General features: G+C 46.8%; 9 protein-coding genes across 9 annotated transcripts; 5 read left to right on the forward strand and 4 right to left on the reverse strand. All coding sequences in view use genetic code 12, as the record gives it.

The window, feature by feature from the left end:
- Positions 1–280: 280 nt before the first annotated feature.
- Positions 281–2,392, forward strand: LODBEIA_P55210 (uncharacterized protein; the record flags this gene model as incomplete). The annotated part of the gene is made up of 1 exon (XM_066975863.1): positions 281–2,392. The coding sequence occupies one exon, from the start codon at positions 281–283 to the stop codon at positions 2,390–2,392; it is 2,112 nt and encodes a 703-aa protein (XP_066832459.1).
- A 287-nt stretch (positions 2,393–2,679) lies between these two features.
- Positions 2,680–4,371, forward strand: LODBEIA_P55220 (uncharacterized protein; the record flags this gene model as incomplete). The annotated part of the gene is made up of 1 exon (XM_066975864.1): positions 2,680–4,371. The coding sequence occupies one exon, from the start codon at positions 2,680–2,682 to the stop codon at positions 4,369–4,371; it is 1,692 nt and encodes a 563-aa protein (XP_066832460.1).
- Positions 4,372–4,610: 239 nt separating this feature from the next.
- On the forward strand, positions 4,611–5,709 carry LODBEIA_P55230 (uncharacterized protein; the record flags this gene model as incomplete). The annotated part of the gene is made up of 2 exons (XM_066975865.1): positions 4,611–4,642; positions 4,722–5,709. 2 exons carry the CDS (start codon positions 4,611–4,613, stop codon positions 5,707–5,709), a joined length of 1,020 nt encoding a protein of 339 aa, XP_066832461.1.
- Positions 5,710–6,629: 920 nt separating this feature from the next.
- On the reverse strand, positions 6,630–7,256 carry LODBEIA_P55240 (uncharacterized protein; the record flags this gene model as incomplete). Its single annotated transcript, XM_066975866.1, has 1 exon — positions 6,630–7,256. The coding sequence occupies one exon, from the start codon at positions 7,254–7,256 to the stop codon at positions 6,630–6,632; it is 627 nt and encodes a 208-aa protein (XP_066832462.1).
- Positions 7,257–7,717: 461 nt separating this feature from the next.
- Positions 7,718–9,898, reverse strand: LODBEIA_P55250 (uncharacterized protein; the record flags this gene model as incomplete). Its single annotated transcript, XM_066975867.1, has 1 exon — positions 7,718–9,898. The coding sequence occupies one exon, from the start codon at positions 9,896–9,898 to the stop codon at positions 7,718–7,720; it is 2,181 nt and encodes a 726-aa protein (XP_066832463.1).
- A 391-nt stretch (positions 9,899–10,289) lies between these two features.
- Positions 10,290–14,294, reverse strand: LODBEIA_P55260 (uncharacterized protein; the record flags this gene model as incomplete). Its single annotated transcript, XM_066975868.1, has 1 exon — positions 10,290–14,294. The coding sequence occupies one exon, from the start codon at positions 14,292–14,294 to the stop codon at positions 10,290–10,292; it is 4,005 nt and encodes a 1,334-aa protein (XP_066832464.1).
- Positions 14,295–16,050: 1,756 nt separating this feature from the next.
- LODBEIA_P55270 (uncharacterized protein) lies at positions 16,051–18,402 on the reverse strand (the record flags this gene model as incomplete). Its single annotated transcript, XM_066975869.1, has 1 exon — positions 16,051–18,402. The coding sequence occupies one exon, from the start codon at positions 18,400–18,402 to the stop codon at positions 16,051–16,053; it is 2,352 nt and encodes a 783-aa protein (XP_066832465.1).
- A 647-nt stretch (positions 18,403–19,049) lies between these two features.
- LODBEIA_P55280 (uncharacterized protein) lies at positions 19,050–21,080 on the forward strand (the record flags this gene model as incomplete). The annotated part of the gene is made up of 1 exon (XM_066975870.1): positions 19,050–21,080. One exon carries the CDS (start codon positions 19,050–19,052, stop codon positions 21,078–21,080), a length of 2,031 nt encoding a protein of 676 aa, XP_066832466.1.
- Positions 21,081–22,043: 963 nt separating this feature from the next.
- LODBEIA_P55290 (uncharacterized protein) lies at positions 22,044–25,694 on the forward strand (the record flags this gene model as incomplete). The annotated part of the gene is made up of 1 exon (XM_066975871.1): positions 22,044–25,694. The coding sequence occupies one exon, from the start codon at positions 22,044–22,046 to the stop codon at positions 25,692–25,694; it is 3,651 nt and encodes a 1,216-aa protein (XP_066832467.1).
- Positions 25,695–26,172: the final 478 nt, after the last annotated feature.

A 26,172-nucleotide genomic window follows, 5' to 3' on the forward strand; every position in this document is an offset into this window, starting at 1 on the left:
TCTTTTGTTATTTTTCCTTCTTTTCCGTTCAATACATCGCCCCAGGTAAGAACCTTGTATCCTTATAGACCCAACAAGTAGCTTGAGGTGTGTCATTAGAAAGGAAAAGAAAGAGACAAGTTGGAGAAAGATCCATCTCCAGCCCTTTCCCCACATAGAGACATACAAAGATATTACAAGCACACTTTCGTTCATTCCTTCATTCGTTCATACACACATACACATTAACACCTAAAACACGACACACACTTATATACGACTGCTAGATCTATATAGCCACATGTCAACTGTTGTACCAGAGTTCAAAGTGCATCAACCATCAGGTGAAAGAATACCGCTCTACGAAGAGTCGCAGCGACCACCGCTTGAACATGCATCGACAGTACCCGATATGCAGCCATATCATGGCCAAGAATACGGCAAAAACAACCTCAATCTGAACTCAGCTCGATATCGACTGCAACAAGTCACCGAACGGGAACAGCAAGAAAAAGGCTATCAGTTGTTGAATGAACTCTCCAATCGGCAATCGTCGAATTATCGATATGTCAACTTTAGCCCTACTTCGCAGGACAATAGCCAAGTCAAGTCGCAAAGCTTCATCAAGCAAGTGTCATTTGACGATATGAATATAGGCTACGACGATGACGACGACGAGCCCGATGAAGACGACGATGTGGGCTGGGAAATATATAAAGCAAAACACGCGGGAACTATGCCCGCGTCACGTGGCTATTCAAGAGGAAGAAGCTTATCGCCGGGAGCAGCCACAATGTCGTCGTCTATGGCGTCTCCTAGAAGAACGTCCCAGGCGTACGAGGAATCCGATCGAATGGACTATGCCGAATTGAGACGATTGGAAAGAGAAATAGTGCAGTACCCCACGCGCCCCATATCGACCCTTCGATGCTGCTCCATTACAAGAAGACACAACTTGTACAAAAAACTATACAATGGCCAGTTGTACCCTCAAGAACCAGTATTGCCGCATCGAGTGATTCTCGTTTACATTAGTGCTCGTATTCACACGTGGGTAGCTTTGGATTGGGTGCTCACCAAATTCGTTGAAAATGGCGACAAGGTGATTGTTTGCGCCACCATTGACCCTTCCATCTTTGATCCAAAAAAGAAGACGAGATACTCGAGATCACGATCGCGCTCGTCTTTTACCGATCCCTTGGATCGGTACCGAAGCCGAAGCAAACCGGAAAACATTATTGAGCTTGCCAAAAATTTGATGAAATACTGCATGTTGGTGATTAATCCAAATAAAATCGCCAAAGTCTCCATCGAGTTGGTTGCAGGTAAAACAAAGGCGGTGTTGAAAGACATGTACCGATTGTATGAGCCAAACTTGGTGTGCACTGGTACTAAACCCAATCTCAGCGTTGGTGCTCCATTGAGATCGTGGACTTCTTCGAAATTGACCGATCGACTAGTGAAAAATTTCCCCTTGCCCGTGATTGTTGTTCCCGCTGTTAATATGTGCAACTTTGAATACTCGGTGCAGAGCACCATAAACGACGAACCCATCAGGGAGACGGTTAGTCAAGTTGAAAATGTGCGAGCAATCGACAACGAAGAGTTTGAAGGCGAAGATGACGATGAAACAAACAGTATTGAGTCAGACGATGTTCTGACTCATAGCGACGACTCGGTAGAGTCCTATAGTTCATACGAAGATGTTGCCAGAATTTACAAAGATTATCACGCCGATATCAAAAGAAAATTGACTGACTTGGAGCATCAACCATTGAATGAAAACTACTTTGCCAATCTCGCCATTGCAATCTCGGAAAACTCGTTGAAAATGTGTGAAGATATCATCCAAGTGGAGCCCAACTTTTTGGGCAAGGGAGCCAAGTTGGCACGAGTAATCACTGGTTCAAATAAATTTGGCCATTCCCCATACAGGACAAAGTCGCTCTTGACCCCCAATGAGGCGCCAAAGAAGGAAGTTCCAAAAGAACACGGAATGTCATTTAAAGAAGTCAGCGAGCAGCTTAAACTCAATAAGATTAGATCTCAAAGCGGCAGTCCCGCAAGCCCGCCTCCCGTTGCTTCACAACAACCACCACCACCACCACCATCACAAGAACAACAACAACAGGACACACATGACCATTCGTCTCCGCCTCCGCAAAGTTTGAAATGGGGCGGGTTGGAGAAGCCGTCCAAAAGAAGAAACAGCGTTCCAAACTACAACAGGTTGAGCAAATGCTTAAGTGACGATGTAGAAAGTAAGCCAAAGAATGAGCGGTTGAGCTTTGATTCTTCGAAATTGGAGCCACACCGGAGCCATGCCGGTTTCACCTCGAGAGGAAACGAAGAACAAGACGATCATTCCAAGGGTAAATGGAAAAAGCTTAAGAATTTGTTCAAACGAGATTAATCGGCACCTGGCTGTTAGTAGAGTGGTTATATATAGTTACATACACCTTAATAGACTTGTCCCGTTTGCCTTGTTGCGGGGGGATTATCCAACACCTGCCAGATGGCCCACTGCACACACACACGAGTACTTGTACACCCGCAATAGCGCAAAATAATTTTTTTTTATCAAGAACAATTAAGTGTAGGCCGATCCCCGAGCAAGACTTTCACACATGTGTAGTAGTGATACACGGTACTAACGAAAACCGAACGGGCACTTTGCAAGGCAAGACTCGTCGAGAGACCATGCGCTGGCTATACATACTATTCGCTTTACAGATACGCTATACATTCGCTTACGAATACATACCGCCCATTTTCCAATTCGAGCAGGAGCTGGAACCAAGATACGAAGATGATGATCCCGTACGACATCAAGTGAACGTTTCCAACCCGCAAACACGTCACGTACAGCATTTCGACCGACGAGCCACCGCCAACAACCCCGGCGCCGCTACATCGGGCTCGTCTGAAGGGTTGCAGGAGTTCACGCCGATCAGGGATACGATACTTCAGTCGCAGGTCAAGTACTACTCGTTTAGCGTCAACACTCAATCGGGCTTGGGGGAGTTTTACGAGCTCTTGATCTTTTTAACTGGTAATATATGCACGCAGCCGAATAACGTGCACCCCAATGAAACCAGCATCGCCGTGTACTACTCGTTTAATTCGACGATGTTTGCTAATAACGAAGTGGGCCAGATGAAGCTATTTGAAAATGGGTATTTCCAAGCCTTGGCTGATTTGCCAATCGAGCCCAAGACCACATCCACCACCACCAACACTGGCGCTGGAGCAACACCAGTGCCACCGCATAACCCTGCCGAAGATGAAAAAATCCTATACATTGCCGTGCGAGCGCCCCAGAATACCAACGTGACTGCCTCGTGGACCTATCAGATTGGTGTATCTCAAAACGACTTAGTTTTCCAGTGGGATGATCGATCGTTTGGCTCGGTGGTGGATACCGACGACAACCTGGCGTTGATAGTAACCAGCAACTTGACCGCTTACGCTGGAGATTGGGACTCGTTGAACGCCTCGGACTCGAAATATTTCTTGTATCTTTATTCATACGAGAACAAGGATTATTTCGCGGGCATGAACAATAGCTGGTGTGCCGTGAGGAATGGTCCCGCATTGATGGGACCGGGAAGCATCCAGAACACTTATACCACAAGAAACGGCGGTATACAGCAGCAATTCATGATCCAGGGCCTAAATGAGCTGACGCGTTACGTTGCCTATATCGTGGCTGATTTCCAAGGGAAAGACTTTGGCGGCGCCTTGTACCATCCTTTTGAGTTTGAAACCATGTCCAACTCTGCGTGCGAGTTGATTTACGATTTGGACTTTTGCAATCGAGTCGCCTATAGCGTGCCGGCACTCGGGGACGCGTCCATGGCCGATAACAAGGACGCCACGAAACGCATCTATGACGATCACGTCAAGAGTTTGTACGTCAACTTCTCCAAAGCACTCCAGCAGATTCCATGCGATACCAACCCCGAGGCGATATTTTCGAACTTGAAAAGCTGCGATGATTGCGCTGAAAGCTACAAGGATTGGCTTTGCGCCGTGTCGATCCCCAGGTGCAACACCGAGAACTCATCCGACGGCTACATACTACGCAATCTGACTCAGCAGAGAAACGATTTCATGAAGAATGTCATTAAACCGAGCCAGCCGTTTTATGAAGTCTTGCCCTGTGTCAACGTGTGCCATGCCATCGTGCGCGATTGCCCTGCTGATTTCGGGTTCATGTGTCCCACGGGCAACGATACCATTGCCTTGAGCTACTATTGGGATGACGATAACCCCGGCCAGTGGCCCAGCTGTAATTATGTGGGTAAAATGGTGGCGCAAACGAGCGGGGTCGCGAAGCTACTAGCCAACGTGATGCTAGTGGCCCTCGTCGTCTGCCTACATTGGATATAAAAGCTGCGAAATAGATATTGATAATATTAGAGATAGAGGTTTTCCCAGTAAGGCTAAGTTTTGTAGTCCATTGGTGGGTATAACCATCCCATCTCCTCTGGTAGTGCCGTGGTGCGAAATCACCAAATTTTGCACCCCAGACGCGTTCCAGAAGAAGAAGCGAGGGCGGATTACACAGGTTTCACAACACCTTGCCTTGCCATAAATACATAGGAGATCTCGAGCTCCACGCCAGAGTCATGTCAGGCAACTATAAGGACAACTTACCATGGTACGTACAACCTCAAGGAACCATTTTATCCGCATGAGAGCCTAAAGTTTAGAGACCCAGTGACTAACTTTTTTTCCAGGGTGGAAAAGTACCGACCAGATAATTTGGAAGAGGTCTACGGCCAAGGGGACATCGTCAACACGGTCCGCAAATTCGTCGAGCTGGGCAAGTTGCCCCATCTACTATTCTACGGACCTCCCGGAACGGGCAAGACCTCAACCATTGTCGCGTTAGCCAAGGAGATATACGGTCCCAACTACAGAAACATGGTGTTGGAGTTGAACGCATCCGACGATCGAGGCATTGATGTCGTCAGGAACCAGATCAAGAGCTTTGCCAGCACGAGGCAGATATTCACGCTGGGCTCCGCGCCACACTTTAAACTCATTATATTGGACGAGGCAGACGCCATGACCAGCGTGGCGCAAAACTCCCTACGTCGAATCATTGAAAAATACACCAAGAACACGCGGTTTTGCATCTTGGCTAACTACTCGCACAAGCTCAACCCGGCGTTGATTTCGAGATGCACCCGATTCAGGTTCCACCCCATTGACGAGGAGTCGATACGGAGCAGGATCGACAATGTCGTAATTAAGGAGCACGTCAATATCACGCCCGAGGCGTTGAATGCGCTTTTGCACTTGTCCCAGGGTGACATGAGACGCAGCTTGAATGTGTTGCAGGCGTGCAAAGCTGCGACTGATGGCGATGACGACGACTCGATCGACGTCGATATGATTTATAATTGCATCGGTGCGCCGCATCCGCAGGACATCGAGGCGTGTCTAGACTCGATCTTGCAAGATGATTGGACCACGGCGTATTTGACGTTGAACCGGTACAAGACTACAAAGGGGTTGGCGTTGATTGATTTGATTGCTGGGTTCATTGAGATCCTACTGCGCTATGAGTTGAAGCCTCAGAATCGTGTGCATTATTTGAAAGGGTTGAGTGATATCGAATACGGGATTTCGAAAGGTGGTAACGACAAGATCCAGAGCAGTGCCATTATTGCGGTTATTAAACAAGCGATGGAACACGAACAACAACCAACCACAAAATGAGCGACCTCTAGGATATCTTCTTGAACTACAAGCTGTGTAGATAATGGATTTCTCGTGTTTTTAAAAAAGAAAGAACTTTCAAATGAAAAGAAAGCGGTGTACTGTATGAGTTGTAGTTGATCACGGGCATCACCACCGCGTGAAAGAAAGAAAGAATAGTAGAATTTGCAAGCCACTTAAAGCCATTTTGAAAAATAGGCTTACTCCAAGACCGCTTAAACAACATCTGTTTCGAGAGCATCAAGGGTTTACCGTATGCAAACAGAACCGGGCACCACCACTAGACTCATTGACTGCAAAAGCCATGCCACAAGCTAATGGTTCCAAAAAACTTGAATTTAGTGTATGCAAGGAATACAATACTCGATGTGCAATTGGAAAATTTTCCAGCTGGGATTGACCACGGGTCCCATCATTTACGAAACTAGGCAATTGGTCACATAAATATATAATGCCACAGCAAGATGCCTTCAAACCGTATCCTTCTCAGTAAATCCATAGAAGGTTGAAGATCAAAATGCTTCCGAAGGAAAGCGAAATGCCGCTTAAAACCACTACTGTTTTTTTCAGCTGCATGCAATTTGAAGAGGGTCGACTTGGTGGGGATGCTTTGATATTTCGGCGCAATCAGATCCCAATTGACATCTTCGATAAAGAACATTCGAAAGCATGTTCACCAAGATGCCCAAATTGACATCCCGTTGCTGTCCTCCCTTCTCCCCCCTCCAACATAATCTTGTCTTATCTGGTGGTATTGAACTGGACAATTTACATTATCGGGTTTATCTTACGGAGCGGACAAGATTTCTTAGACTTGAATATAATCAGAGTTAGCTACTACAAGAAAGATGTCAAAAATTCAAAATTCTTTAAAAATGGTGTATTTTTTTTTTTTGAAAAGAACTTGCACCCAACCGTGCCTACTTGACCTCGAAACCATGATGCAACTTGACCTTATCCAAGAGCGACAAATCGTGGTTCTTGCCCAGCTGATCAACAGTGCCCAAGCTGGCACCCTGCGAAAAGTGAAGGTTGGACTTGCCCTTCAACCTCTCGTCAATGTACGAGTCATTCGTAGCTAATCTCGGATCGCGAATGATGTACATGGGGTTCACCGCCGTTCTCGAATAATATAAAGTGAAAGCGCCCAAGTTTTGATTCTTCATCAAGTTCCACATTTGATGCGTTGGCGCATTGGGCAACGCCTTGGGGTCCTCGGCGACTTTCTTGTAGCAGTAGTTTGCCGTGGCGCTATTGCCAGCTAACAAGGTGCCAAAGCCGAGGATTAACGAGATAAAGGGCATTTGAATGAAAAAAAATGGGGTGGGGGTGGGTCTGTTGAAGAGACGGATGTAAGCCGTGGGCAAAAAAAAACCCACCATACCCGAAGTATAGCCCACGAGGTTGGCTTTGATTGCAAGCGATTGCAATTGCGTTGCGAGTGCTACACGGTCGCTGTGGTCTAGCTTTTGGTCTGCATCGTAGAACTTTACCAATTCATTGAATTGCTCACCGGTGAGAATCTGCTTCAATGGGTTATCGGACATGTTTCTGGAGGGGATTGAATTGACTTGACGGTAGAAGTAGAACAGCTGAGGGGGTGCTTTTATTTCTTCCCAATGACGATTGAGGACGAGTTCAATTGCTTCTTCTTCTTCTTCTTCTTCTTCCTTTGATACCAGTCTGAAGACAATTAGGGGGGTTTAAATATCTCGGGAACGAAACTGACGTTGGGGGCCGCTAACTAAAAACACCACCGCGGTTAAATAAGCACACTCTGCCCTTTTAAATTGCTGTATCGATGCTTCTACATTATTCCATCGGTTCAGCAAGAATCCCCAATAGTTCAGGACAGAAAGATAGAAAGAAAGAGAAGAATGCAGTTCTATTAAACATTGGATCTTTGGATATTCCGATATATACCAAGAGAATACTATCCTCCATGTCTAATACTGCTATAGTCTAGTCCTCACTGTCGTGCATACTTCCCCCCTGGCTTCCAAAGAAATCACAATTTGTTATCGCTTCTCTTTTCATCGCGCAAGGCAATCAACTGCTTAATCACTTCATCAACATTACTCATTTCATTCTTACCTTGCTCTTCAGCAATGTCTCTGTTTCTAATATTGACAGCGTAGTTCTGTTCCTCGGCCTCACCAACAATAAAGATAAAGTTGTACTTCAACATCTGGCCACTTCTCACCTTCTTTGGCAAAGTGTTGCCACTAACGTCAATGTCGCAGTAGAAAAAGTGCTCGTTGTTGAAAAGCTTCTGCAATTTCTCACCGTATTGGTAGTATTTGGGGCTAACGGGCACAATCAATATCTGTCTGGGCGACAACCAGAATGGCCATTTACCCTTGTAGTGCTCGGTCAAAATGGCAGTCATACGCTCGACCGAGCCCAAGATGGCACGGTGGATCATCACGGGACGCTCCAAGGCGTTGTTGTTGTCGGTTCTGTACTCCAACTCGAATCTAGAAGGAAGTTGGAAGTCCAATTGGATAGTGGCGCACTGGAACCATCTCTTTAACGCGTCGCTGATCAAGATGTCGATCTTGGGTCCGTAAAATGCACCGTCACCGGGGTTCAACTCCCACTTTCCTTTGCCCAAGAACGCATCCAACGCGTCCTCCAACTTCTTTTCGGCGGCGTTCCAAGTGTCCAAGTCACCGACATACTTCTCGGGTCTCGTGGACAACTCCATCTTGAACTCAAAACCAAAGATGCCGTACATTTTCTTTAACAAGTCGAAAACTCCCGCAATCTCGGTTCCGATTTGGTCAGCGGTGCAGAAAATGTGGGCGTCATCTTGTTGGAATCGACGCACTCTGGTCAAGCCCGATAATGCACCCGAGAACTCGTTACGGTGAATGACACCAAAGTCGGCAACACGCCAGGGCAACTCACGGTAAGAACGCTCTCTTGACTTGAAAAGTATGCAGTGTCCGGGGCAGTTCATGGGCTTCAAGCCAAAAGTTTCCTTCTCCACTTCAAATGAAAACATATTTTCCTTATAGTTTTGCCAGTGGCCGGAAGTCTCCCACAATTTAGTCGAGTACATGTTGGGAGTGATGACTTCTTCGTATCCGCGCTTCCTGTACTCGTATCTCAAAGTCTCGACGAGGGTGTTGTAGATTCTGGTACCGTGAGGCAACCACATGGCTGAACCAGGCGACACCTCGTTAAAGATGAACAATTCCTGCTCCCTACCAATCTTTCTGTGGTCTCTCTCAGCTGCCTCGGCCAAAAACTTCAAATGCTCAGTCATGAGCTTCTTGTCTGGGAAAGAGACACCATAGATTCTCTGCAAGGAATCGTTAGCTGCATCACCGAGGAAATACGAACTCGAATTTTTCAACACCTTGAACGCTTTGATTTTGCCCGAGTGCGGGATATGGGGGCCGACACACAAGTCAATCAAGGGACCGCATCTGTACACGGTAGTCGAGGTGCCATCGGGGATCTTGTCACTGATGAACTTGACCTTGTACTTGTTGTATTTGAACATCTTCAATAAATCCTCCTTGGTCATTTCCAATCTTTCAAACTTTTGCTTTTCCTTGATGGCTTTAGTAGCAATGGTTTCCAAGCTTGGAAAATCGGCCTGGGTCACAAAGGTGGTGCCATCGTTAATCGACATATCGTAAAAGAAACCATCATCAGTGGGAGGTCCATGAGACAAATGGCAGCCATAATGGCATTCGCACGATTCACCCAAAATGTGCGCCGATGAGTGCCAAAACACAGCCCTACCTTCCGGGTGCTCGAAATCTAGAAACTCCAAAGTAACACCGTCACTTTCCAAAGGACGGGGCATGTCCCACAACTGTCCATTGACCTTGGCAATGACTTGTCTATCAGCAAACGAGCTTCCGATAGCCTTGGCGATGTCCATGGGCGAAGTCTCGTAGGCGACACCTTCCTTCTCACTACCATCTTTCAAAGTAATCTTGATGGGAGTTCTTTCCTTGCTAGCGATTTCCGCATCGTATTTCGCTTTCAACTCCTCGAATAACTTGATTCTCTCATCGAGGAACGCCGGTTGTGGATCGGCATACAAGGGACTAGCTGATGATTGCACAGAGTCCTTCTTCTTGTCCTTCCTGTTCTTGTTTTTGTTGTCGTTCTCCTTGGCTCCGTCGGCCTTGATGTTCAATTTCTCAACCTTTTCAGCAATCTCGGACATCGTGTGTTTGAGACGTGACTCACCTGAACTCGTAGGTATATGACTCAGAGTTTACCACCACGAAAGAGCTCTGTTCATCGTTTTCTTACCTTCTCTCTCCTAAATTTTTCAAACACGTCAAGAGTGAGAAAAAAAAAAATGAGTTGCATCATATTGTATATAGTGCGAGAGGGCAGTTGATCGAGTATTGGGTATTTCTTCATCATCAACGACAGTTATCAAAGTGAACAGAGTATACATATATATATATGTATATGTAAAGTAGCAGTCTTTGAGAATAATAGTTCTTTATGTATTTACCTAATTATACCATCTCAAATTCAAACAACGAAAACAAGAACAAAAAAAAACACACACACCTCCTACCTCTCTCATCTCATCTATCCTTTTCTTATTCTTCATCCATAGCCTTTTTCATTCTGGCAGTTTTTACCAAGGGACTTAGACTACTAACGTCGTCACTCTCCAAAACGAATTTATCCAGAAGCAACTCGTCGGCATTGGCTCTCTTGGTCGAGTCAACTTGCAAACACCACGATAAGAATTTCCTTATGTCGTAGCTTAGTGCCTCGGGTTCTTTCAAAGAAGGCGTTCCGTTGGTGGCAATCAAATACAAGGCACGCAAGGGAGTCTCGTTCAAATAGGGAGGTTCGCCTTCTATCATCTCGATCATCATGATCCCCAAAGACCAAATGTCCACTTTTGAGCCATACTCTTTCCGGGAAACGACTTCGGGCGCCATCCAGTAAGGGGTGCCCACCATTGTTGTACGCTTGAGGTTGATTTCGTTGATTTGCGCACAGAATCCGAAATCGGTCATTTTGATCTTGCCGTTGATGTCCAACAAGATATTGTCCGACTTGATGTCTCTGTGAATGACACCTTTCGAGTGCAAAAACTTGAGTCCTTTCAAAGTTTCTCGACAAACGGCACCAATCTGGCCTTCGGTCATGACACTGTGGGTGACGATTTCCGTCAAGGAGCCACCTTCCATGTACTCCATTACTACCCACAAGTCGCCCTTGAGAAGAAACGAGTCAATGTAGTTGACGATATTGGGGTGCTTGCTGCCTTTCATCACGAGAATCTCATTGATGATGAGCTCCTTCTTTGGCTGCTGTTCGAGGTTCATTTGCTTAATTGCCACGGTGCGGTTCCTGTTTTGAACATCACGCGCGATAAACACACCACCAGAGGCACCTTGTCCAATCTTGACCAAATCCGTGTACAATTCGTTGGGGTTTCCTGCGGTACAGATGCTCTGCAATTTGGCGATAATCTGCTGGTTCTTGCGCTTTTTGTCTTCTCTCTTTTTCTGTGCTAAAAGTGCTGCTTGCTTGGCGTCACGAACGGGGCCTTGTCCCGATTTCTGGGGAGGTGGGGTGGCAACTGCGCCGTTTAATGGAACTTGTGGAGCTCGATGCGGGTTTTCTGGAACCTGGGGAGTAGCAGGAGGCTGTTGTTGATGATGATGATGGCTAGATTGCTGCTGTTGCTGTTGCTGCTGTTGCTGTGCTTCTTGCTGTAATTTCCTTGCTTGCTGTTTCCTCTGAATTTCAGCAAGCTCCCTTGCCTTTTGATCTCGAAGCCTTTGCTGAGCCTCTTGGTATTTGTTCTGCTGCACTTCATAAACGTTAACCAGAGAACCCGGATGCAGCTCTTTCAAGTCGCCTCTTGGAGGTGCGCGCTGCTGGTCGCTAACTGGCACTGGAGGCGGAGGAGGTGCTCTGTGTGATGTAAACTCGTGTTTCCGCTGCTTGGGCAACACATTACCGCCTTCGAATTTGGCACTTGGTGTGATTGGAGCAGTGGTGGGTCCAGATATCGGAGCAGGTACAGCGTGCTTGAGCTGATTGGATAATGATGCCGAGTGAGACTTGGATTTGGGAATCGACGACAACGACGACGACGCAAGTGGAGGCGGTGGCGGCGGCGACGAAATATTGGTAAACTTTTCCACTATTCCGCTTCCGCGAAACTTGAGGGTCTTTAAGGACTTTGATGAAAGCGAACGGTTATTGACTTTGCTTGGCGACACGTCCACCAGCGGTCTTCTCAGATCGTGCTGCAAGTATGAAGCTGTTTTGTTATCCTGCGAAGGCGGAGTCTGTACCGGGATGTACGAGGAAGAAGATGGAGTCGGAGGTGGTCTTGGTGCGGGCCGACTTGGAATGAACTGATGCTCGTACTGAGAAGTTGGCGTCTCTGGCGGCTGTGATTGCGGCACTTGTTTATTTTCATGTTCATGTTCATGTTCATGTTCTTGCTCATGTTGATGTTGATGTTGATGTTCTCGTTGATAATCTCGTTCAAGCTCGTCCGATGTAGAAGCAATTGCATCGTCTGAAGGTCCAGTCGACGATTGAGGAAGAACGGTATCGTCCGAGGTCTTGTCGAGCAAAGAAGAACTCAGTGCGCGACTTCCAAATGCTTCGCTTGGAGTAGCAGGAGAGGTGCTGCCATTATTGATCGACCAGCTCGAGCTGCTCTTGCTATCATTGAATTGGAATTTTTTGAACGCATTGTCATCGGGGTTCTTGTTTGTATCCTGGTAAAATGCAACGATGTCCATTACTGCTTGCGGATGCTGCTGCTGCTCAGTCTTGGTGATACCGCTTGCTGCTAACAATTTTTCCCACTCAGGAGGCAAACCCGTGTATGAGCCGTCATCGTCCACGCCGACATGAGCCAAGTGCTTGGCGTTGAACGGAGTACTGATTTTCATATTGATCTCTGGTGACAGGGGCCCCGCTTGCGATTGCCGCGACTTACCAAACATGGACGAGAATACATGGCGCACTTTTTTCGAATTCTTTTTCTTTTTGCCATTCTTTGACGAGGGAGAAGGCAGGTTGAGACCCATTGACAAATTGTCTCTCGCCAAGGAGCCGCTTCTTGCAACTCCTCCCGAGCTTATCAAGGTTGATGAAGAAGAAAACGCAGACTTTTCAGGGCTTTCTCTCGGTTGAGTTTGCGGTACAACAGGAGGGATGGCCTCGGTGCGGTTGTGATAGGACAAGGTGTTTGAAGTTGGAGCAGCTGGTCTTGCGCTCCTAATCACGGTGGAAGTGCTCGAAAAGCTTCTGTCGTTGCGAAGCGGTATGTCAGAGTCCACAGAAGGAGTCTGATTGAACTGCAGCTGAGTAGCGGTGTTGGCAGTGGAGACTGTCTTGGGATACGACTGTTGCGTACTGTCAGCTATTTCATATCCACTTCCATTTCCAATTCCATTTCCAATCCCGTGTCCATTTTCATTTCCATTTTCATTTCCATTTTCATTTCCATTTTCATTTCCATTTCCATCTCCAACACTTGGAATCTTTTGCAAAATATTACTTCTCAGTGCGTTTGGCGAGCTTGCTATTAGACTCGACGAGTCATCATCGAATTCGTCATTCGTTTTGAGGTAGTGGTCCAAGTCCACTGCGGTGGAGCCCTGCGCTTGCAAACCAGGGTCCAACATTGACCTAAAGTTTGACAATTGCGATATCCTCGACGAGTTTGGGTTTGTGCTTAGATGGTAATTGCTCAAATTGGAACTTGATTGTCTGGATTCTCTCGATTGGTCATGTGCGGGTCTCGAAGGGGTCAGACAGGAGGAGGACTCGTTAAGCGACAGCGTCTCAAATCCACTTGTAGCCCCTTTGTTATTAGAGACTCCTTCTGCAGCAGCAGCAGCAGCAGCTGATGCTTCTTGCTCAGAGGGCTCTGCAAAAGATGGTGGAGCATTCGCCGAGTGATTTGAGTTTTCTCCAATCTCGCGAATGGCATCGACATCACCAAGATCCGCAGCACCAACGTCTTCTTCAAAAGTCAAGGGACTCTCTGCGTGGGCCCGCTCCGAGTTTCTCAGCTTGGTTCTGTTTATGCTCTCAATCAGCTTATTGTACTCGACTTCGTCTTCCAAGCTCGTCAACCCATTCACGTTGAACGTGCCCGGCATGCGAGGAGGCATGTTGTGGGCAATGTCATTGACATTGTCAGCGAGCAGCCGGGACGAGTCGTAGCGCGAGTTTGGTTCTTGTTCGACTTCTTCTCCTTCTTCTTCTTCTTCCTCCGTCTTGTCGGTGTTGTTGTTTTTAAACTGACTGTCGTGTTCGTGTATGGGCGAGCCTAGTTGCATCACAGAGTTATCCAGCTGTGTCGAGTGCCACTCTGGCACGGGAAAAGGCCGCGTCAACTCGGCGTCGTCGACAAGGTGGGTGCTGAAATTTGCTGCAATTTCCTCTTGTTTAAGCGTGCTTTGAGGCGACACGGTTTCATGATAAGAATGAATCGTCGACATCTCTTTTGCGTCCTCGTGCAGACGATGCAAGCTTGGGTTCTTTGCGTCCTTGGCCGAGTCTCCTGCCAATAGACCGTTCTGCAAGCTCTTGACCTCGTCGACGCTTGTCATCTTCTGCCCCTATCGTTTTCGCTGTCTCGATGTAAAAATATTTGTATATATATATTTATTTATTTATAAATAAAAATAAGGTGGCTCCAAACTCCCAGGTTCAGGATGCGTGAAGAATATGCGCGTCTAAAACTATGGCGAAAACAGCCAATGGGGTCTCTTGGTCTTGCTCTTGGTTCTGGTTGCCGTTGAGCTGAAAGTTGGACTTGTTGGCCGTAAAAATGAATGTTGAAAAGTATATGATAAGAGAAAGTGAATATTGGCTGATAAATTGCAAGAAGTGAATACCGTTCGTTCTCACTCCCTCGTTTTTTGTTTTTTTTTTTTTCCCTCCTCACACTCTCGCTGCCTGTCTTGCCCGTGGTGGCTACTTTTTCAGGCTTTTCCAGTTGGGGTATGGAGTATGTGAGACAACCACTACTCTCCGTCGCTCTCTCCAAAGTAGTAGTAGTAGTAGTAGTAGTAGCAGTAGTAGTAGTTGTTGTTATTGTTGTTGTGGGTCTCTATGTCTCTTTCAAGAATAAAACGGGTTATTTCAATTTCTCCGTTTCTCACTCGCAGAGTTTCACACCACCGACTCACTCAGGGGGGAGAGGGAATATGTATGGCACAGAGACAGAGAGACAGTTGCGGGAGACACGAGTGGCACAACAGTCGGATAACGTTACCAACTACACGTATGTATATATGTACGTATATATGTATATCATGCCATGCGTCCTGTGCTACTACCACTGCCATGTACTAACTGGGACTCATTATTGTTGAACAGAGAAATTGACATCTTATGGATTTGGCTGAAAATGAAACAAGTCTATGTTTTTGTCTCTTGCATATTGGTATCGACCGATGGCAGCCTCCAGCTTGTGATTCCCCCTATTACTTAGATCTACGCTCGTGGGTTTTAGCCCCCCCCCCCCCGTTACTTCTCTTGTTGTCTTAACTCCTACTGCTGGCTAGGGCCCCACTGTCTTCAATTAGTGGCCAACTGCGCCGGACTAACTAGCCATCTGAATACTAGTAGTTTCCTCCTCTCCAACCTCCGCTGTCCTCTCACCCTGTGTCCTGCCGTTCACGAGAGACCATGTTGTATTGTTGTTGGTCTCCTTTCGTTCGCCTTGCTGCTTATAATAAAAGCAACACAGGCTCTCGCTTGTTTCATTTTAAATTGGGCACTACCAAGTGTGTCCCCACCCACTGCAATAACAGCATATGCACCCACAATACACTACACACACACTGTTGTCTCTCCCCCCCCCTATCGTCAAGCAAGCAACGAATGCTCTCCATGGACCACACTTGTAGAGTTAAATTCCACCTGCGATATGACAACCGCCACGACGCGTCTGCCTTCTTTCTCTTTTCTCGTTCTCTATTCATACCCAATTTAACCTTCACAGGCTAAACCTACTTCTGGCGTACGTGTTGAGATCCAAGGTTGTCAAGAGAGAGTCGTATCATTTTTGCCTAGTCGAGTCAAATCAAATCAAATCGTAGCCTCGCGCCCCCTTCCCCCCTGTGCGTTGATCGACTCTCTCCATAGACGCCACCCCTTGTGCCTGAGTTACCTTACTGACACGTTCTTGCTTTGTCGGTGCACCACGCAGGGCTTAAATTGGCTACCGTTGGTCACAAAATAAAGGAGTGCAACAGCTTTCATCTCCCCTTGTTGCCTCCCCCATGAACGGTCAGAAAACAAAAAAAAAAAAAACGATGCTCTCACGTTTTGAAATATCTATCAATTGTCTATATCCCACTACATCCTCCCCGTTTTTTTCTTGCCCTTAACGTCAAACTTGCCGAGACCTTCATCAAAGATGAAATGCTGCCGCACGAGATAATCCTTGACAAACTTGCGGATCATGCTGACACCGCCAACGGAATGCAATCCGCGCCCCGTGATGATTGTAATTTCCCCCACAAAGCGCGCTAGTTGGCCGTATTTCTGCATCTGGCCTTGCTCTATTCGCAACCGCATCTCTTCGTCCCACCAGTGACTCAATACTAGCTTGGTCGTACGTAAGGCGTCGACGAGTTTGAAATTGTGGAGATCGAGCTCGGCGGAGGTGATGTATTTGTCTAGTCTCTCTATCTGCACCGATGAAGCTGAGGCTGAAGCTGAAGCTGGGGCCTTGGCTTTCTGTTTGGCGCTGTAGGCGCGCAACTTCTGCGATAGCTGGAGATAAGGATCAGTCGTTAGCTTTGGTGCAAATCTAACCGGCTTAGGCTTGATCATAGACGACGCCGAGAAACTGGCCCGTGGCTCCTGCGAGAGCTGAAACGCCAACTCAATCACCTTGTTGCAGTCGCCATTGAAAAACTCCAACGCGTTAATAAGGAGCAGCTTGTCTATCGTGTGCATCACGCGATTACTTTTGTAAATCTGCCACAACTCGAGACTTTCGCTGGCGTGAGGGTTGTAGCTATAGCTCACTTTCACCTGCTTCATTTCCCTTACGGAGGGCGCATTGTTGCCGCGAGAGCCTCCTCCTCCTCGTTGCACCCTACCTCCGACCCTTTTCCGAACAACGACTTCCTTTTGGATCTTTGGACGACAGTTCATGATGATCCCCAGGAGCGCATCGTAGTAATTGCCCCCGCTTTTCCGAACATAGTGGATTATGTCATCATCTTCAAGAAAACATTTGCCAATGCACCCGGGGTCGTTCAAGTGGTGGTCACTCTCGTTGTTCACATGAAGAAACTCCTTGATTCGCGTCACCATGCTGGAAATCTGATGCCACTCATTGACGTTGCTTCGACTTGACCCTCGCACGGAAGCAAACTGACTTTGCGCTGGTTGGTTCAACAACGCCAACGAGGCCAATTGCGCATCGCCGTGGTTCTCCTCGAGCTTCCTGGATATAACGGGCAAGCTGATATGAGGCAACATCTCGTGCAAATTGTAAACGTCATCACTATATTTCGAGCTCCGCCGTGAGTCACCATCATCTTCTTCTTGTTTCAACAACATTTCCTCCTGTTCTTTGATTTCATTCTGCTCCGTTTCGAAAAATAGCTCCTCGATTAACCCTTCCCAGTTCTCCGACAATTTGAGTCTCACTTTCAATTCCGTCTTGGGAAACGTGGGGAAGAAATCGGTTAGTTTTTCAACCATCTCGATAAACTCGGGATCTAAATCCTGCTCGTCGAGGACAAATTGGTTATACTGTTGTTCGCTCATGGCGATAAACTCGTCAGTGAAGTCATTCGAAACGGGTGCAGACTCATCGTCTTTGTCATCACCGCTAAGAACCCCGGCAGATAAAGACTCCATGTTTTCGCCCTTGAGCGGTGAGTCCATTCCATCTTCTTTGTCCTTTTTTTCTCCCTTGGACCCAGTATTGAACCCTCCGCCGTCCTTCTCCTTCATGCTCACTCTTTCGATATCAGCATTCAAGTCGCTCATGATCTTATTAAACAAATCTTCTTCCGTCTGCTGAGCCGACGCTCGGCAATGGTTCACCAGTTCGGGACATTCGTGGGCGAGGATCACGTTGTACAACGAATCTCGCGGACGCGGGTCCATGCTTATGCAAAGCGCCACGATGAGCAACCCTTCGTCGTTTCCGACTAGCTCAGCCATGCTATCTATGAGATGCAGAGGAAAATCTCGATAACATCGAAACGGGTGGGTGGTGGGGAGTGCATCCGGTTTGGAAATTCTGCTCCTGATTGCACTTTCAATCAAGTACCTTGGGCTCTGTCGCTGCAACGAGTCAAGAACTGCTGATATTGGCAATTTCAAGATTGCCGATAAATAGTAGACGATATTGTCTTCACGGGTGAAACAACCGGGGCCCCTCGTGTCGATCTTGGCAATCTCCAAATCTCGCATCGTGCGCTGCAAATGGATAAACTTTTCTCGATTGGAAATACTGAGGTATTTTGGTAGCTGAACAAAGCCGACGCAATCGGGATCCTTGGTTTCGTACCAGGTCCTGTAGCACTCTGGGAAATCTTTGCGGAGTTTGGAAAAGTCATTCAATGTTTCATATTGCAACTTTGCATCCTTGCCGATTGCCCGTGGATACTGACGAGTCTCGGTTAGGGGTAAGGGCACAGTCGATGCATTTTCCAATTCCAACTCGTATTTCTCTGAATGCATCCGGACTATACTATATATACGTGTGCATTGGAATCTAACGGATAATCGACAACAGGGTGAGCGTCGTAGATCTCAAGATTTTTTTTTTATAGCTGAAGATCGGCATTTTTCCAAACGTGGGTTTGGCCCGTTCTGTTTTTTTTTTTTATTGTTTTCTTGAAAGGAGAACCTATTGAAGTAACTTGCGCTTGAATGAGAAACGTTGAAGATCAACCCGGGATATAAATCTGGGGACAAAGCCGGGAGATAGAGCCGGAGGTAGAGCCAGAGGTAGAGACGGTTCGTAAATGATCAGTAGCAAGGGGGCTGGAAGTTGGAGGTTGGGGGTTGCCTCATCACCTCCAACTTTTCATCAATAAACTAAAATGAGAATATGAACTCTGGGTCACACATCCATCCCTTCACCTTGTCTTCTTTTCCCCCATTTTCTGCTCCTCGCTTTTAAATCAGAGATTTGCTCTTGAATTTTGACTTTTTCCTTTCCGTTGAGCCCCTACTAGCCATTTGGAGCGTGTAGAGTCCGGCTCGTTCTTACTCGAATAGTGGGGGGTTGAATCCGCCAAAATTAGAAAATCGCACATTTTTCGAACGCGCGCCCTTCATCACCACCAAGTCCTTTCCATCTCACACGGCGAGGATGCATACAGATGTCTAATGAACTACTATCGATAGAAGAGACCAATAAGCTTCGAACACAGCTCGGCTTGAAGCCGATACCCCTACCGGCAAATGAGCAACCGCCACAGACGTCGAATGGAAGCCACGGCCAAGGGAGGGTAAACGATGCGGTACTGCTGATATCTATCGAACAAACGAATCAACTCCGAGCTTCTCTTGGCCTTAAGCTTATTCCGATCCCAATTCCAAAGCAGTCTGAGCTCACGCTGGGGGTTGAGACGGCCGATGCACGCGATCAGGAGCTAAGGCGGAAAATTGAGCAAGCTAGGAGCACAGCTGCAAAACGAAAGGCATCAGCCTTGGAGGAATCGAGGCGTAAAGAAGAAGAAGGCGATAAGGAAGAAGATGAAGAAGAAGGAGATATTGACACTGACGATTGGTTGAAAAAGTTGGGCTCAAAGTCAAAGGTGGCCAAGAAACAGAAAGTACCAAAAGCAAGCAAACCGGACGAGGTATCAGCCACGATTGGTCACAGTAGCGCTCAATTACGAGGTCTACGCAACAACGAAGTCCTCACTTTGGAAGATAGTGACTTGCTCGATGGCGAATCAGAGGCCATATTGACAAATGAGCGTCTTTTGAAGCGCCTGAAACTAGACAGAGACTTGAAAGAGCGACAAGAGGCTGAGATGATCAAATTTAGCGGACTGCATTATAGACCGAATGGTGGTCCCGAAGAGAGCTTGGTGGACGAGGAGGCTGAATATGACTCTGACTCAGCAGCAGCAGCAGCAACAACAACTGTGATCAACAGGGGCAAGGTAGTGTTGAACAGTTTCCAAAAATCGAAAACAGAAGAATTGAAACCCACGGGAACTCGCACCTATTTCCAGAGTCTTTTTGATGACATTGAGGATGCAAGTGATAAAAACCCCCACGTTGCAGGGCAAGTGGAACTGCAATTGAAATTGAAAAAGATTAAAAAGAAAAAGCCACTAGACTCGTCACGCGCATCCAGAGTGCGGCGAATCGGCAATGACGAGCTTGAAAAGGCACCGAGTACGATAGATGTGGATTACGATGAGTTGGAGGATGAGTTCACCAGCTCCATGAATGCGAATAGGCTGGCGAAGCAGAATCAAAAGAGGAAAAAAATGACACCTGAGGAGATGGCAGCTCAGATTGTGGCCAGTAAGCGTCTTGAGGATGACGCGACGGGCGAAACGGAGACGAAGCGAGTCGACTTTGCAAGGAGTTTTTACGACGACTACGACGCATCGGGATTTTTGAGCAGTTTGGAACTGAAGGTCGCGCTAAATGCAGAAGCTGAGGATGTAATGTATGAAGGAGAAGATAAAGAGAGGTGCACGAATTCCATTGAAAAGGTTGAACCGATGGGAACCCAAGCAAAAGGGGAAGAACAAAAGGAAGAAAAAGAAGGCAAGGGTGAAAGTGAAAGCGAAGGTGAGAACGGGGCGGGGCCAACATTCAATGGTGGATTAGCCGACACACTCAAATTCCTCCAATCACGAAACCTCATTGCTTCAAAGGAGAAACAAGCACAAGAAAAGAGCTCCCGGTTCAGAGAAGAACAGGCCAAGAAATCAGACTTGTTGTCGATAAAGATCAATATAGAACGGAGAGTATTGGAAGAAGAAATGGGCAAAGACAAGTCGTACATGAAACTTTCCAAAGCCGAACGAGCAGCGTCGTTGGAGAAAGAGTTGGATAAAAGACTCAGGGAGAAGGGAATCGTTGAGGCAAGTCACGAGCAAATTGGTGGAGACGGTGGCCCGCGAACGAGGTGGAAAAGCCGCTGGAACGGCTCTAGTGGCTCTCGTGGCTCAACTTCACACGACCCTGACAAATTCAAGTTGTACGAGCCGAAAGTGGAGTTGAGCTACAAGGACGACGAAGGACGCGTCTTGAGCACCAAGCAAGCCTACAAGCATCTATCTCATAAGTACCATGGGACAGGTCTCAGCAAGAGGAAAAATGGAGCCAAGAGCAAGGACACGAGCAAACTGGATGGGGCCCAGAAAGGACGCGTCGTAGATTGAAAAGATATGCAATGCAACTGGCCTTTTTTTTTTTGACATCCCTCCTATTTTATCGGGGCCTCATTTACATAGCTTGATGATTATGAGGGGCAAGTATTTCGGAGTAGAGTCTCACAACGGGAGGACGAGTGTCTCTAGGGCAACAGCCCGATTGGCTGTTCACGAAACAAACAAAAAAAAAAAAAAGCAACATTTGGACCGAAAAAAACATCTGATTAGAACTCTCAGTGTTTTCCACCTCGTGCGGGGGAGGGTTAACGAGTAAAAAAAGGCCATTGCAAAAATTCAATTTGCGGCGTTGTGGTGGCATTGACGTACCTGTGCAAGTCCGATGTAGGATGGTGTAATACGAGGAATTGAACCAATAGGAATGGCAAAATCCAAACGCCAGTGTTCGCACATGGCAAATTGCACACATCTGCTGGTGCTATTACCATACCACCACAGTATTGGTGTATGGGCCTCTCTCTCGCTTTGGCTCTTTTTGGCGATCGATTTAGATCAAATAGATTACTTTACGTAATTAACATGCACTACTCTTGGTGGCGTGCAGAAGTTACCGGGGAGAGCTCGCGAGGCGGCCCTTTCAACCGGCAAAAAAGCATCATCAGTGGAGATAACGAGGAGGATAGAGCCTTGGTGGGTTGAGGTTCAAGACAGAGGTGTCTTTGAATTCAGACACATCTGTCTTGACCAGCGAAAAATAAAGTACTCCAAAACCTGGAGCATAGAAGCCGTCAAAGAACCCTCCCTAAAGTGTCATCCAAGGGAAAAAAAATTTAATGCGATTTATTCCCGATCTCAATTGATTAGTAAACTGCTAACTAATTGACTGACTGACTGAGTGAGTTAGTAGGGCGCTCTATATATATATTGGCAGCTACCGATTCTTCCTTTTTTTTTACAACCAAATTTCGAAAAAACACGCTTCTGTTTGTTCAAACAACCAAAAGCTAGACTCCGATGTCCTTTGGTGGTGGTGGTACTAGTATAAGTGATAGTGGTGAAGGTGGCGATACGCAGCTGGCCACTTTTCAGCTCAGCAACCTACATACCGAGAATGACAGGCGGTTGGTGCAGCAACGGCTTGCTTCGGTTAACCCCAGCATAGTGTTGCATTTTGTTCACCAGGAGTTGACCACGACAATCCCCACGGCCGCCGCCGCCGCCGCTGCCCTGGGATCGGGGCAAGGAACACCAGCTTTGCTAAACGAGCTTGCAATACTAGACAACTTGGCAGATCTAGGGTTCAAGGCCGTTATGACTTCGTCTAGTGTGCCGCAAGTGCAGACTCGGGTGAATATTCAAGGTATGACGTGCGGAGCGTGCTCTGCGTCAATCACCGAGTGCTTGGAAAAGCAACCGGGCATTTCCAGGGCTTCCATATCCGCTGTTACCGAAAACGGGCTCATCCGCCATCTGGAAAACTTTCCCAGGGAGAAAATCGTGGAATTGATTGAAGATTGCGGCTTTGACGCTCAAATTCAAGTGACAAATTCGCAATTGCTGTCGTCATCGTCCTCGCTGTCGAGATCACCTAGTCGAGTCAGCTCACCTAATACATCACCGATGAAGCAAACTACTATTGGGATACTGGGGATGACATGTGGAGCCTGTTCGAGCTCAATCACTGCGGCATTGGAAGACTTGGACGGCGTTGAATACGTTTCAGTTTCGCTAATCACAGAAGAGGCCCTGATACGACATCCGGCGGCATCCATATCTCCAGACCAACTCAAACAAGTAATTGAAGATTGCGGCTTCACGGCAACTCATGTGCGTTCGACTGACTTGAGCAAGCAACCACGCGAAAGCCAGCCAGAGGCTGAAGAAATCGCCCTAAAGCTCGTGGGGGTGCATTCCACGACGGATCTCTTGGGTCTTCGGTATAATGTAGAGGCTCTTCTCCATAGCATCCCCGGAGTGCGTTCTTTTCATTTCACATTGCAGGGCACCGATGCCAATTCCGTCGAGACTCCAGCTCAAACAAGGGAAATCTTAACGCTGGATGACACCGCTGCAAATATGCAAAACTTGGTGAATGAATTGATCTTTGCCTACGATCCAATAATTGTTGGCATCAGAGACGTGGTGGACGCACTCAACAAAGTTGACGAAGATGTCGAGTTCTTTGTCATTAATTCCTTGGATCAATCTTCCGCTTCCCAATTGAGGCTACTTTCAAAAGTCAAGGATATCCAATACTGGAAAAGCATCTTTATCCAGAGTCTAGTGCTAGGGATCCCCATTATAGTTTTGGTGCATACCGAACACATGCAGATATGGAAAAGGGACACCATGATTTTCCCAGGTCTCTACTTGGTGACCTTGATCGAACTCGTGCTTTCCACTTATGTCCAATTCCACTTGGGGGCCAACTATATCCGGAAATTCTCGTCATTTCTAAGAAAAGGTTTCCGAGGAGCCTCAATGGATGTCTTGGTTTGCATCTCAACGATGGTCACCTACATCTTTTCCGTCACGTCGCTTGTTGTCAGTGTCTGGTACGGCAGGACGGAGAAGCCTCCAAAAGTGCTATTCGACACTCTTGTCATGTTATTGACTTTTGTCTCCTTTGGTAAGCTACTAGAGAACAAGGCCAAGGGAGCAACATCAACGGCGTTATCGGGGTTGCTCCAATTGACGCCCTCGACTTGCACCATCATCCAAAACACGGCAAAGTATGACTCAAATATTGACGATGAAAAAAAAATCTCGCTGGACCATTATCAAACGCGGTGCATTTCCATAGACTTGGTCCAACCAAATGACATTGCAATTGTCTTGCCCGGAGGCAAGATCCCCGCTGATGGTGTTGTAGTATTTGGAGAAACCGAGGTGAACGAGTCTTTTATCACGGGTGAGCCACTCCCGATATACAAGTCCAAGGGAGATAGCGTCATTGGAGGCACAATCAATGGTCCGCATTTGATACACATCAAAGTCACCAACACGGGAAACAAGTCGCAATTGCAACAAATCATCAATCTTGTTAAAGATTCACAAGTAAACAAAGCCCCCGTGCAGAGGTTTTCAGATGTAATCGCGGCAAGGTTTGTCCCATCGGTGATGCTCCTTGCTGCCATAACTTTTGTCATCTGGCTAATAATCTGCTACAGCGTCCACCCTGACGGCTTGCCCAAGATATTCAAAAAGGACGAGAATGGCAAATTTTTCGTTTGCTTGCAATTGGCCATCTCAGTGATTGTAGTTGCGTGTCCTTGCGCTTTAGGTTTAGCGGCGCCAACTGCAATCATGGTGGGCACGGGTGTTGGTGCAACCAATGGTGTCTTGATCAAGGGTGCAGACATTTTAGAAAAAACCACCTCGATCAACGTGTTGTTGTTTGATAAAACAGGCACTTTGACAACCGGCGAAATGAGCCTAGTGAAAGCTAATCCTATCTTGAAAGACTCCAAGATCACTGCCACTGATTGGTGGCGTTTGGTTGGATCCGTCGAGTGTAATTCTGAGCACCCGATAGGACGCGCATTGACGAAACTGGCTAGAGTCAAAGCAGGGTTGACATTTGAAGGCGACACATTTGACTCCACCGTTGAACTGATCAACATTCTTATTGGATCAGGGATCGAGGCCGACGTCAAGCTCGGTTCTCAAAAGTACAACGTCCACGTTGGAAATGCCAAGCTTATCAAGGAGAAATTCCCAGACTTGTTGGCAGAAATTGACGAGATTCCAACAAAGACACAGAACACAGTTACTTTTGTTGTTATTGATGGGCACTATTGCGGATCTATCGAGTTGTCGGACTCTTTAAAAGAAGGATCGCGGGAGGTGATTGAATACTTGAGAAACGTGGAAGGCTATACCATTGGTATGGTTACAGGCGACAATCGAGGAGCGGCATTACGGATTGGGAAAGAAGTCGGTATCGCCGAGGAAAATATATTCTACGAGGTGTCTCCCGTGCATAAGGACAAGGTGATTACAGGTATCAAGAACAGACTAGGCAGTGGTGCTGCAGGTGCTGGTGCAGGTGCAGATGCTTCTGACAATGTTGGAGTTGCATTCATTGGCGATGGCATCAATGATGCCCCGGCTTTGGCCAAAGCTGATATCGGCATGGCCATCAGTTCTGGCACTGACATTGCTATAGAGAGTGCAGACATTGTTCTCATTGGGAACCGAAAGGCAAACCAAACTGACCTTCACAGTGTTGTCAATGCGTTGAAGATTTCAAACGTGACCTTTTCTCGAATCAAGTTGAATTTCGTCTGGGCAATTGTGTACAACTTGTTCATGTTGCCATTCGCCATGGGGTGTTTCTTACCTTTGAACTTGATGCTACCTCCAGTTGCAGCTAGCATTGCCATGATGTGCAGCTCTTTGAGCGTGGTTTTCAGCTCGTTGCTTCTCAAATGTTGGAAACCACCAAAGATTGGCGGAAAAGCAGTATCAAACTTGGACTTGGAACGAGGAGAGGAGGACATTCAGGATTTCGATTTACGTAATGGAACTAGAGAAGAGTTTGACGCACACAAGAGGCAAAAGAGCCTCACTTTTAGCCTGGTCCTCCGCAAACTCACGAGAAGAAACTTTAGGAACTCCACGACCGCTTCTCCTTCGTACGAATTGGTTTTGGGCTCACTTTAATTCTCACAAGAACGGTTGCTAATTTTTGACAGACATTGGAGAGGGTATGTAATATTTATTAATTTTTAACACATAATTTTTTAAAACCGCCAGGGAAAAAAAAAAAAGAAAAGGGGACAAAAATTGTAAAAGCTCAACAGATTTCATATGTTGAGAAAGTGCAAAAGAAACCCATTGCTGAAGGGAAGTACTGAGAGACCATCCGTTTAAAAAAAAAAGAAGTTTTTTCCAGAAGGTTCAATACTTTTCAAGATCTTCCATCGCTTATTCCACGTGAAACATTCCCTCGCATATTTTATTTCGTTTTGTTTTAATTTTTATTCTTGTTCCTGACCAAAAAGCTGCAATGTCACAAAACCCCACACAGTTACAAAAATGGCAAGTTTGCAGCACATAAAGATTTTCTTCTTTTTCTATATATATACTTTTTTTTTTGCAGCATTACAAACAAAAAAAAAACACGGTCCCAGCCCAAGGC

Source organism: Lodderomyces beijingensis (assembly GCF_963989305.1).
Source record: "Lodderomyces beijingensis strain CBS 14171 genome assembly, chromosome: 7".
Lineage (NCBI taxonomy): Eukaryota > Fungi > Ascomycota > Pichiomycetes > Serinales > Debaryomycetaceae > Lodderomyces > Lodderomyces beijingensis.